Source organism: Falco punctatus, assembly GCF_963210335.1.
Source record: "Falco punctatus genome assembly, chromosome: 1".
Classification (NCBI taxonomy): domain Eukaryota; kingdom Metazoa; phylum Chordata; class Aves; order Falconiformes; family Falconidae; genus Falco; species Falco punctatus.
The window spans coordinates 54155005-54168171 of NC_137580.1; the positions used below are offsets into that span (position 1 = coordinate 54155005).

Below are 13167 nucleotides of genomic sequence, written 5' to 3' on the forward strand. Positions count from 1 at the left end.
TTCAGGGTGCAAAGGTTACATGGAATGTGTCTCACAATCATTACGCACATATTAAAGCGTATCTCTCATCAGTAATTTCTGTTGCTTGTGACAGCTAGGTGTCAGCCACCAACCAGATGAGCCGCAGCGAAGAATCCCAGATGATAATCATGAAGGTTAGTGTCCCATTAGCTGAGACAAAAATGGTGCATGATCCTTTTTCACTGGAGTAAAAGGAATCTTTTACATATATAACTGCAAAAAGTGAAATAAGTAAGTGTCTTGTAAGCTCTTGTTAACCCTAGGTCAGTACCATTCCAGTTAATGCAGGTTTGCATAATTACTTCCATGCAAATACACTGCAACATACGAGATACCATATGCTGTGAAATAGGCACCTTTAATGTGTATTTTGTTCTATTTCATGTTGACTACATTATCTTCAAATTATTGGCTAAATATATTTAGTCTTGAGTAAGTTGCAAAAACAGAAAGTTACCCTATTTTCTAAGCTGCAGAAATACTTTTGAAGTGATCACGTTTAAACTGTGCTGGTGCTATGTCAATAACATGTCTGAAGGAGGTAAAAAAAAACCCAACCAAATCCTCTTTGTGGTATGAAGAGGAGAAACTACAAAGATAAGGCAAGATGCTCTCCAGCTGTCAGTAGGCTTTAATCTAGCTAATAGCAGTGGTTGCCAGCTTCAGTTAAGTTTCAGGACTGGGGCATGCCAACGGCATCAGTGGGACATTAATATATATATATATATATATATAAATACACACACACATATAGAGACAGTTGGATAAACTACGTGTTTGGATAGACCAGAGATTACATCCGTGGGTCTGGTGTCAAGGCCTGCCTCTACCCCACCCCGCAGCTCCCTCTCTCCTCTCTCTGTGAAAGGAGTTCCTGGATGAGGACCCTGCCCAGGTGGAAATGCTGAGGAGGACCCTGACAGCTCGCAGGCACAGGAGACAGAAAACGGTGAACGGCGTCTGAGTTCCGCCCCCCACATCCCCCCGACGGCCAGGCCCAGCGGCCGCCCCGCACTCCTTCCGCCGGCTGCCGGCGGGCCGCCACAGCGCATGCGCAGCGCTGCCAGCGTCACCGGCGCGCAGGCGCGCTCGTCCCACCGGCGGCGGCGGGGCCTGGGCTCGCCTCCTGTCCTGTCTCGGCTCCCCTCACTCATGCACCGTCCCCCTCCTTTTCCGTCCCCCTGCAGCTACCGGAGGCTGCCGGTCCCCCCGAGCCACGGGCGGAGGAAAGGAGCCGCGCCAGCATGGCCGCTGCCCCTGGGGCGCCGCGCGGTGAGTGACTCCGCCGCGGGCGGGGCGGGGCCGGGCCAGGGGCGGGGCGCGCTCGCGCCGCGCTGCACACGGCCTTGGGCTCGCGGGGCGGGCGGGAAGCGGGCGCCGGCGGCGGGCGCTGTCGCTCGGGCTGAGCGTTGCCTCTCGCCTTCAGCGTGCCACGCTGGAAAGGCGTGCTCCTCTCGTGTTTAAATATGAGGAGATTATGAAATGTGCTTACATAAAATACATGTTTTTTTAAAGGTGCTAACGTAGACGTGCATGGCTTTATTGCTGGGCTGTTTGTCACGTGCAGTACTCTTCGGTCACGGATTAGGAGAGAGGGGAGCGATGTGGTGGGAAGCTGTTGGAAGTGAATGTCTAATCGCAGGCTTGGAAAGAATGGAGGATGTTGGTACTCGAAAACTAATCTTCAGTGTCTTGGGTGGAATCTCTGCAATATTCCTGATAAATTCTTTGGACAACATTAATGTTGGGAATCTTAACTGCATGGTTTTATGGGTTTACCTACGTAAGATACATAAAAGCATTAATTAAAGAACAGAGTATTAACAACTCAATTAAATGAAAATCCAGTGAAGTATAAGCATGCTTAGTTTTTCACCAATATCAAGGTTTAACAAAATAAAATGTATGTATTGTCCTTAAACTCGTTTTAGCAAAATATGGTATTTGTTACAGACATCTGCAATTTAGGGATGTTTCCAGCTTTTTCGAGGTCTGTGTACTTTCCTTTTGAGTGTTTTCTGAGACTTGCTGTGCCAGCTTGTGCTACGGTGCTGTTGACAGATGGAGTCCAAGCAGTTTTCAGGATCGATCCCATAGGGAAATCGAGACACCCTCTAGCGACGGTTATTTTCTTTTACAGAAGCTCATTTTCCACAAATAAACAGAGCAACACAGCAGTACTCAGGGGAGAAAACTAGCCGTTAGTTCCCTTATGTCATAATTGTTTTTGTTTTGTTAAGTATTTTGCTCTGTTACTTGTTTTTGTGGCTGTGTCTGAAATCCATTTAATTCCGGTAATTTTGTATGATCAACTGAAAAGTACTGCATGTGATATTATGACTAGACTGTATCATTGGTTTACTTAATTACAGTATAGTTCATCTTTCTGATTTATTTCTTCTAATATTACATCTTAAATTTTGAGAAAGATTTCACCTTCAGCTGAAGTCTTCATGCATCTATCCAAAACTTCTTCCAATTCCCCCTCCCTGCCCTCTAATTCAATTAGACAGATTTGTAAGTAACCTAAATTTCCATTTTCTGTATGTTAAGCTTTTGAACATGCTGACACTGACATTCACTACTGTGTTGCCTAGTTATAAGGTAAAAGTGGCTTTCTTCACTGCCTTTGCTAGGCTGATGATCTGTGTATGAATTTCTGCTTATCATTGGCTTGCCAAGTGGTAATCGTTTAAAAAAATAATAAAATATGACATTGCCACCATTTTCCAGGTGCTATTGAAAAATTCTGCATAGGCTGTTGCCTCTACTATCTTATTTTGGTTTTACTTGAGTGTCTGTGATACTATGTTGCCTCTGTTCCTAGGCCTTTTTAGTTTGTTATGGTTGTCACTGTATTTGTTTATTGTTTATGTTAAATTTGTGGTGTTAAAAACAGACACCTGTGTTTATGAGAAGGGAACTGTATTTTAACACAAGTGGGAAGTAGGTAATGTTTATGGATTTTTTTTGTGATGTTCCTCAAATACTTGGTTCATTTTATGCTAGTGTGGTAAGATTATTTTCTCATTCTGGTCCCATTATGGCAAACTTATCTTGAAAGATGTCCACCAACTATTTCTTCACTTAATATTCATCATAGTCTCTCTTTGTCCATGTTAGCCTTCCAAGCGTTCTGCCAGTCTCTACTATTCTTTAATGCACTCTCTTTGCAGAAAATCATTATTTTCCTCTAATCTAATGTATGTGCTTAGATGCCTATATAACTTTCTTAAATGGAAAGACTTAGCTATATGTTAGTCCACTTGTCAGACTGATAAATTAGAGTTGCAAAAGAAGACCTGCTTTGAATAAAAAGCCTGTATCTGATAGTTATTCCCTTGTGAAGCCAGGACAACTGCAGTGTTACAAAATCTTTTTCTTCATTGCCTGTTTTTTTGAATTTGTATAGTTATGTGGTTGCAGTTTCTGGAGGGTCTGACTATGTATTTATGTAATAGTTGTATCCATGAAAAACACAAATGTGTTTCTAGGACCTATGCTGGAAGTTACCATTCCCTATTTTCTTTTAAGTAACTGATGCTTGGTCACAGCGTATGTCTGTCTGCTTTCATGCCTGGTTTCTGCACCATGTTCAGATGTGGGATTGGTGTCAAGATACTTGCAGCAGTTTTGGGTCTGTGTCAGTGTAGAGAGCTCTGAAATCATACAGAGATCTAATGGGTTTGAGTGCTTCCAAGTGCAGGTGAAATCAAGGGAGAAACTTACTAGATGTTTTCAGATTCTCAGCTTGGCTTAAGTTTAGTTTGACTACCCAGCAGGCTTATTAAATCTGCCCAAAGTAAAATATGGAGCTACTGTAAGATAATGACACTTCCAATGTAAAACATGGTGTTAAAAGTTTTTTATACAGGTGAAGTAATGATTTCATGGATATTAGTCTTATTCTCTTACTTCAAAAATGTATTTTGAAGTTAAGCACAAATTAGTTGGCTGTAGAGCCCATTCACGTAAGCAGAACAAAATTATATGTACAGAGGAATAAAGTAACGGAAGTGGGTTTTTATGTGTTCCTGTTTTTCAAGGAACCATGGTATCCCAAAATAATTGATGCATTGAATTAATTTTACTGCAACTACTAAAGCCTTAAAATGTTTTTTGTTACGTATAGAAAGGATAATTCCCCCCATTGTCACAAGGAATTGGTTAATTCATAAAGAATTGTGCATACAGAGCATGAGTTCTGATACTTTAAGAGGTGATTAAAGTAGTGGCAGATTGTTTCTGCTCTATTTTGGCATGGTGGTGTTCTCTTTAACCTGGCTTGTCTGGAAACATTTACAAGCAATTGTCAAGTATTTCAGAAGATCAAAAGCAGATTCTGATCTGTTGCTTTCTAGTTCTCATTTATCAGAATGGAATTGAAATGAAGCATTTGCTCTAATGAAATAGAATATGGTTTTGCATGCTAACTGAACAGGATACAATGGTAGAAAAAAGTCACAGAAGGGAAATAAAAAAGTAATTTTAGACCAGTTTTTCCCTTTGAGTCATTACAAGTCTAAGTCTTGATACCTCGGTTTGTTTGGGGATTTTTTTGTTTTTGTTTTTTTTTTTACTTAAATAGTTATGGAATCTTCACTAGTGCAAGCTTTTAAGGGACTTATTCCAATCCTACAATACCCCAACATTTAAAAAGCTTTTCCAGTTTGTAATCACCTTCCTTATTGCAATTAAAGTCTGTCGTTTCCATGTGCAGCAGAAAGAAAGCCTTTCTGTATGCAACAGTCTTTTGTGGGCTTGAAGTTGTAAAAGATGTTGAAGCTTTTTCTCCATTCCAAAAACTTTTTAAAGTCAGTCTTTGAGCAAATGTGGCTTCTTACAGTACTTGGGTGCATGTTTTATCACAGATAGACATTATTCTGTTATTCAAACCATTAATAAATGCTTTAAAGGCATTAGACTGAAGTAGACCCTGAAAATACCTCCTCAATACGGGGTTTGAATTTATTTAACTGTTACTTTAACTTTGTAAATGTGGTTTTCCAGTGACTTGCACGTGCCCCCTGCCCACCCTGTCATTTCATCAAAATACTGAGAGATGCCTTCTATAAGGCAGGCTCGAAAGTTGAGATGTATGCTTTCTCCATTATTTACAAGAATGGGTCAAATATATGTTGACGAACATTAAATTGGCTTGACACATATTGATCTTGGCTAATCTAGGCATTCTGTTCCTTGTTATTTTACTGTCTTTTAAATATTTGCAAATAAGCCAAGTCTTTTTTGTAGAGTTGAAGTTGACTGGTGTATATGCTTCTGTAGCTCACTCTTTCCCATTTCTTAAAAAGGTCACTTGCTTGGGATTTTGGAACTTGCCTGTTCTACATCATTTCTCAGAATCACCAGTGGTACTGATTTTGCTGCAGTCAGTTCGTTATTGGATACCCTGCAATGATGGCTTTTAATTATCTGTCTGATTAATATTTATCTAGATCTTGTCCTCTGTTTTGTCATTAATTCTTTGTTTTTACTCGTACTGCATTCCTTCTTAGAAAAGACAAAATGTAAACAGGCTTTTCTGTGTGCCATCTCTTAGTGTCTCCACTGAGTATTTGCTTATTTCTATCTCTAGTATTCCTCATGGTAAGGAAGTAGTTATGAGATGCTTGCTTTCCTCTTATGTGTCTCATACTAGTGATACTCGCTTTGGGCCTTGTTCTTTCTTTTGAAAGCTTCCAAATAAAATGAATGCTTCTCTTCACAAATACAGGCAGTAAATATAGTAATTTGAAAAGATTAGGATTCTCCCAAATCTTTTGATGTTTCTGAGTAGAATTAGTTCTAGTGGGGTTTATCTTAATGTATTTTTCTTTTCTAAATGACAGTGGACTAAGGTCATCCTAGAAATTTGACTTTGGTATAGTAGGTAGCCTTTATATGTTTAAGTTGTATCTTCAACATGCAGCATTATCTGCTGCCGGTGGAGCTCTTGGAATAATATTGAATCAGCCATAACGCGATATATGTTGTGTGGCATTACCATTCCTAAGCTCCTACCCTTTGCTGTTTTATCTCCTTTTTATGAATTTAATGCCTTATATAAACCTGAAGTCACCCTTTACTTAGAACTTGGCAAACAATGTTCTTTTGTTAAGGGCAAAGAACGAATCAGTGTTTAGCTCAAAGAACTGAGAAGTAATGTAATTCTTTAAGTGGAGATAACTAGAAAGACTTCACTAGAATGTTATGTGTTCACAGAGTAAAAATTAAAGAAAAAAAAAAAGCCACACACCACAAAACGTATGTGCAAAAGGAGCTACGGTCTTCTCCTGATAATCTCCTTACAGTTGTTCTAGTAAAAGGGCCAGTGTGTTCTGTGCAGAATGATGGAGCTTCTTCTGGAAGTAAAAGCTAGTTACAAAAGTTCAGGAGAAAAAGTAAGCTCCTGAGAATTTCCAGGTGAACTCCAGGGCTCCAGTGAGACTGAAGAGGTCTGTGCAGATGGGGAGACAATTATGTAGCTAGAATCAGTTTTGTTAATGAAAGAATGATTAGGTCTTTCAAAAAGAAAAATGCTTAAGTGATGACTTTGTGAGCTATTCAGGTACCTAAAACTGTGTTTTCAGCTAAAAATATTCTGGAGACTTTTATAAAAATGATAACCTTCACTCTTTTACAGTGGTAGTGCAATCCAAGAGAGGGAGATGAGTATCTGCTCAAAATACTGTGCAGAAAATGACCATAATTGTGTTTAATACATAAAGCTGCTAGAAGTGTTGCCATTTACTTACCATACAATCTCATTTATATTGTACATTTAAAAAGTTTTTTGTTTGTGTTCATATGAGAAGTGGATACCTACAACCCATGCTCTTTGTATATCTGACCCCAAGAGCATAGCTTCTCTGTAAACAACTGGATAAGTATTCATTCTTTTTATGTAGGTGTCAGGGAATACAGTAGGGTACAGGGTCACCCTACTAAGATTTAGTGAATCTACCTGAAGAAATCATAATCTAAGAGGGTTTGATACAATGAAGATAAGGAGGAGGAATGCCATCAGTCCTTCAAAGGAAAAGGAGGCCCTGATAAGTTTGTTTATCAAAGATGCATTTGCATTCGGTTTTAATTACAGAAGAAAAGCGTGGGCTTTTTGGGAGCAGCAGTTCAAAGGCTGCAAGAAACAGTAATTCTCCTTTTCCATAAACTTGATTACCCAAGTCGGCGTCCAAACCTGGTATTTACTATCTATCAAAAATCTAAATATATGCTACTGATTTAATGCTCAGATTTAGATGTTTCACAGGGTCAGCAGAGAATACTTGATTCTAAAGGACGTAGAGTTCTGATGAGTTCTTTGGGCTGGAGAGTGGCTTGTGGGATTTCTTTGTTTGTTTATTTGAAATCAACCTCCAGTACGGCTCTAGTGATGGCCTCCAGCTGGACTTAACATTACTCATCACAATACTTTGAGCTCAACAATTCAGCCAGTTTTGAGTCCACCTGCATATGTAGTCCATATTTCATCAGTTTCTTTAGAAGGGTGTTATAGGAAACAGGGATAAACAACATCCTGCTTTCCCTTCATCCCTTAACCCAGCTATCTCATCTCAGTAAATTGTCTCATTGGTCAGGTAGAAAGAACTTTTTCTCCATCATAACTTCATGCTGATGACTCCCATTTTTCATCTTGTGCCTGACATACTTGGCACTGGTTTCCAGGGTTACTTGCTCCACCACCTTCTTGGGCGTCAAGATGATGCTGACCAGCCTGTAGTTCCCCAGATTCCCCTCTTTGAAGACAGGAGTGATATTTGCTCACTTCCAGTCCTCAGGAACCTCCCTTGATCATCACCATGATTTCTAAAAGTAATGTAGAGTGGCTTTGAGGTGGCAGTTGACCAGCTTCCTCAGCACTTATGGGAACATCCCCTTAGGACCCACGGATTTGTGTATGCCCAGTTTGTTTAAATATGGCCTTACTTGATCTTCCTCTACTAAGGGTCACTTTTAGCTGCCCCAGGCTTGTCTGCTGGTTTTCCTGATGGCAATAAAAACTGAGATGAGGAAAGCACTGACTACTTGGGTCTTTTCTGTGTATGCTGTCATCTGGTCCCCTGCCCCATTTGGAAGCAGGTAACCGTTTTCCCCAGTCTTCCTTTTGCTGCTAATACACCTGTAGTATCCCACCTTGCTGGTCGTCACATCCACTGACAGATTCAAGTCGAGGTGGGCTCTGGCTTTCCTAAGCCATCCCTGCATTGTCATACAGTGGTGTGTTATTCCTTCCAGGTCACCTATCCCTGTTTACATTTCTTGTAAGTTTTCTTTTTATACATGAGTTGAGTTAGTTCGTCCATGTAGCCTCCTGCGAGTCTTGCTTGACTTCCTGAGTACAGGGACAGACTGCTCTGGAGCTTGGAGGAAGTGAGCTGTTGATTCCAGAGGGTTGGCACAAGTAGAGCTGAGAGTAGCTTTGTGAAATGGAAAGTTACTTGGTGATGCTGTCAGTCATATATGGGACAAGGTAAAATGCATATTACTCTCTTGACCATACTAGTGCTATAGCACAAAAACACTGCTGGAGAAATCAGTATTTTGTCACTACAAGAAGCATGCGGCTCTAAGGTGAAAAGGAAGCAAGTCTGTAAATTCTTTACTGTTCCGATCACACCTGTATCAGGATTTATAGCACATCACCATTCAAAATTAGATCTAGACAGTTCTGACTAACAGCTTATATAACGCCAGCTAATTCTTCACGTATTTTTAATAAGGAAAAAGAGTGTGTATATGCTTTACTTAAGGTGGTTTATAGTATATAATGAAAGGCAGATCCATCACAAAAAAATAGCATTTAAATGGTAGTCTGTAAGGTCTGGATTCCAAAGAATGTTTTGTTCCTTCACGTTTTGTCATGCCAGTTCTTTCTCTTGAAACATAGGACTCTGTATGGTAAATATAGTTTTATTTTACATAATTTTCTTTCAGAAAATATGTAATTTAAACATGTTACCATGTTTTATCTGTTTCAGACTTGCCACCTGGTCCTTCTACACTGAGAACAGACTTTGCAGAATTTTCTGTTAGGGAACGAATGAGAGAGAAACTAAAAGCAGCGAAGGTGAGAATCTTTCAGAAGTCCTGTTTGGTTAGATTTAGTCTTGTAAGTACCACCCACTTCATTTTGCTTGCTTAGTGCTATGTGAATCTGAATTGGGATATTTGCTTTTTTATTTCTAATGCTGAAATAATACTTTGTTCATCAGTCAGTGCAGTTATTTTTCAATGTATTTCTATTGCTGGGGTTTTTTCTTAAAGTTTATATTTAATTTGTTTGTAATAATATAAACGTTATCATTGTTATAATTTAAATTATTACAATTATATAATTCACATCATTACAAGATCCTTCTGTGGTTTCTGTCAAAAAATTTCTTACACTAGTTTGAAATCAGTGGATTTCCTTGTAAGTTTATGGGGCCATTTAATAAGGGATATTAACATCTAGGTTTGTAAAGTCACTTAAGCTGATAGTTAAAAGATTCTGTCCCTAACACAAACATGCATAAGTTGTTGAGTTCCTAGGAATTATTGTAACTGTGGTCTTACTATATTTCTATTATAGCTAAGCATTCTTTTGTGTGTGTGTGTGTGCTTAGTCAAAAGCAGAAATTAGTTTATTGCAAGAAGACCCCAGTCCACGACCAAGGTGTTTAAAAAGCATCAAAGAAAGGAAAACAGAAGTCAGATTGGATGAAGCGGTAAGAAGGTGCATTGTGTCTTGCTGTCCTGCTAATAAGAGAGTGAATGTGAAACATGAAATAAATCAAAGATTGCATATAGTCTTGAAGATAAGTTTGTTTTATTTTAATGGGATCAAAATTATACTATTGTTTGAATTAGTAACCAGGAAGGAACCTTTCTGATTATTGCTTTTCATGTACATATTTAACAATAGTAATTTGCTTTCATTGTAATATAGACATCATGTGAAAATTCTGTCATTTACAGGTTTGTGACTTCGGTAGCATAAGATACCTTGAAGTATTTAAAAGTTACTGTAACAGAAAGGACCACTGTATTATAACTTCATATAAATTGGCACAGTGTAATTGCTAAAGGCTGTATATAAACTTTGTCATTGCACTGTATTGCATTTCCTTGTTACTATTTTATGTTTAGGCTTTTTTAGTATAAGCATGTTCTTTCTTATAAGATGAATTTTGTATTAAAAAAATAACAGAGGCTATGCCTGTGCAGAACTTGCACCCAGATCTCACCTGTAGAAAATGTGTTCCAAAGAACGTGTATGCCCAGGAAATAACAGCATGTAGCAGTAATGTTTTTATCTGGAATTCCAAACAATGTGAATTAGCCTGGCTACATTGCTTGTCTAGGGGAGAATTACCTATCCATGTAGGTTGTGGGGAGGTTTTTGTCAGCATTTCCTTATAAAATGTAATCATTAGCTTTCAGTTAAGTAGCATTGTTTCAGTATGTTTGTATTGGGAAATGTAGAAGTGATACTCTTATTAAAGTTGGTTACTAATTTTACATAAAGCATATCTGAAACCTTCCATGTGTTGGTTTTGTTTCCTGTACTCATTTACACATATAGGGAGTATTGTTTTGTTGTTAAACAAGTGGCCATCAGATTACGAGGGTTTGAGATTTACTTTTTGCTATGATTATTTTGAAGTTTAGGTTGAATAGATGTGAACTTGAGAAATGTCTTCCTCTTAATCTAAGAATTCAGACCACAAGGAGAAAAATGAGATAGAATGCTAGATGTGTTTAGGTTGGCTGAGCCTGATAAAAATCACTTTGAAGCACTTAAATGAACTTGCTGAAGCAACCTCAGAACCAGTGATGTTCACAGTGACCTGTGTGTAGGGACAAAGGAGGCTTCAGAAAACTGGTGATGGATAACTTGCTGCCTTCTTTCTTGAAAAGGTAGAGGAGTATCACCCATGGAGTTTTAGAGTAACCTAGCAGTAACTGAGAGAGAACAAATAATCAAGTCTGTATTTAAGCACCCAAGCAAGGGAGTCAAACTTTTTTGAATAATACCAAAAAGTTTTTTCCTGATTGCAGCAGGGGCTGTATGAGAAGGTGGCCTTAGCTCCCTGATTCCTTGCCCTGGTCAGCAGTGGCTGTTGACGTCCTTGCCACTGCTGCCTGGCTTGTGCTGTCTGTCAGCCTCTCATTTGTAGACAAGAAGATTTTTGCATTGCTACCCCATTTCTCCCCCTTGTGGAGATTAGCTTGTGGTTGCTTGTGTTTGGGAGTGCAGAACAATGATCTCATCGGCAGTGAAGAATGCAAGCTAACAATTATGCAGTGAATCATTTCTTGGTAGTCTACAGTCTATTTCTGGACCCAAAGGAGAAATGAGTTAAGTAATAATTAGATGTACCCTTTTAAGATAACTCTAAAATCGATATAATTGTTACCACAGTAACTGTGTTTCTTTTTGTTTGGTTTTTTTTCTGTGCAAATATAATATCTAATCTCTATATTCAGCTATTTGTCTTTTTTTTTAATTATGGATCACAAATGTGTGCTATAACTTATGTATATATTTTTATTTAGTCTGATAATGATAAGTCTAGGGAGATGCAAGAGGAGGAATCCCACTTATCATCAAAAACAAAGTTTCGTGATTCTGTAAAAAAGCTTAAGCAAAAGTCAACAGTAAGTAGCAATTCCTTCATTTCAATAACTGATATTAATTACTTTTAAACTTGATATGACTTCATGATTCTGTTTGGAGAAGCAGACAGAATTCAGTCTTAAGCAGTGAAGAGGCTTTTATTTAACCTAAAAATTCGAAAACAGTATATGCCAAAAACTGAAATATAAAAAGAGGACCTTATCAAATATAAGAATGGCTATGAGTTATTTGATTTTTTTTTTTTTTTTTTTTTAACAACAACAAAAAAATCAAGTAAACCTATCTGGTTACAATTACTGAAGCTTGGAGGAAAAATGTTTCTTCTTTTAAATCTTTCTTTATTGAATACCACCAATTGGCAGTTAAAGCAATTTACAGGTTAGTATATTCATATTTATTAGGCACAAAATGTTGCTATTAATTCTTTTATTAGAAGATTCAACCTAACACTAAAGGGGCCTGGGTCTTTCAGAGGCAAAATGTCATTAGAAATTTCTCTTCATATCATTCACCTGGATATCTGCGTTATGGCCAGAATTTAAACTTTGGCAATTCTGATTCACGTATTGTTTGTATTTAAAACAATAAGCTGGTTGTAATTAAATGAGGTTACTCTCTCTAATAAAACATTGCAGGAAATATTTAATGAAGTAATAGTATAGCAATAGAGACAGTTTCATGTATCATTTAAAAAGTTCAGTCAGTTTCAACATTTGAATGAGGGTTTTTTTAAGATAAAGTAATAATTCTGTGACAAGTGTTTGTACATGCTGTTATTATTAATGGAAAGATATCTTCACTTGCCCTAAATTTCTGGTAAATATTATATTAATGTATCTTTGTCATCTTAGTTCCAGAATGATTTTCCTTCCGCTGAAGAAGCATATAATTTCTTTACCTTCAGTTTTGATCCTGAGCCAGAGAATGTAAAAGCTAGAGCCAGGAAGAGGAATGAATTAAATGAAGAGGAGGAAGCAGAAGAAGAATGTGTAGAAACCCATGAGGGTGAAGAAGAGGAGGAGGAAATGGTGTGAGCTATAGAATAAATGTTCATATTTTTATTAAGACTTCTTGAATTAATTTTAATAACCTAATACAAAATGGCAACTTTTGTTTCCTTAAAAATTCTTAAAGTGTACTTTCTAAAGATCTCCATTTTAAGAAATATATGAACTAACAGAGATGTTTGCACTTAAACTATAGGATGAAGATGTACGCCTAGTTAAAGATGATGATTTATTCGTTATAGGGCAGACAGCTGAAGATTTTCTAGTAATGAAACCTGCTGATTGTGAAAGCTACTCTGAGCAACTGAAAAAGGAAAAAGAATTTCTCTTCACTCCCAGCATGCTAGCAGGTATGAAGATAGTGCTTATCCATTTTTTTTCCTGGATTTTTGCATGGCATGGGGCACCCTTTGATCTGCTGACAAATCTTGTATCAGACAGTCTCTGTCAGCAGAGAGATACCTAATTGTGGTTTTCTGACACTGATCATTCAGTCAA

The 13167-nt window shown here is 38.0% G+C and overlaps 1 protein-coding gene across 5 annotated transcripts in view; it reads left to right on the plus strand.

Moving 5' to 3' along the window:
• The window catches only part of CC2D2A (coiled-coil and C2 domain containing 2A), a 77359-nt gene that overhangs the window by 10202 nt on the left and 53990 nt on the right, over positions 1-13167 (plus strand). For 3 of the 5 annotated variants that reach the window (XM_080378878.1, XM_080378877.1, XM_080378880.1), the window contains exons 2-9: positions 95-155; positions 890-970; positions 1209-1293; positions 9021-9109; positions 9648-9749; positions 11581-11682; positions 12514-12690; positions 12866-13019. In XM_080378878.1, coding sequence (XP_080235004.1) covers positions 117-155; positions 890-970; positions 1209-1293; positions 9021-9109; positions 9648-9749; positions 11581-11682; positions 12514-12690; positions 12866-13019 — 829 coding nt within the window. In that variant the 5' untranslated portion in view covers positions 95-116. Of the gene's footprint in view, positions 1-94; positions 156-889; positions 971-1208; positions 1294-9020; positions 9110-9647; positions 9750-11580; positions 11683-12513; positions 12691-12865; positions 13020-13167 lie in introns of those variants that run through there. The other 2 variants (XM_080378879.1, XM_080378881.1) reach the window with 2 other exon arrangements.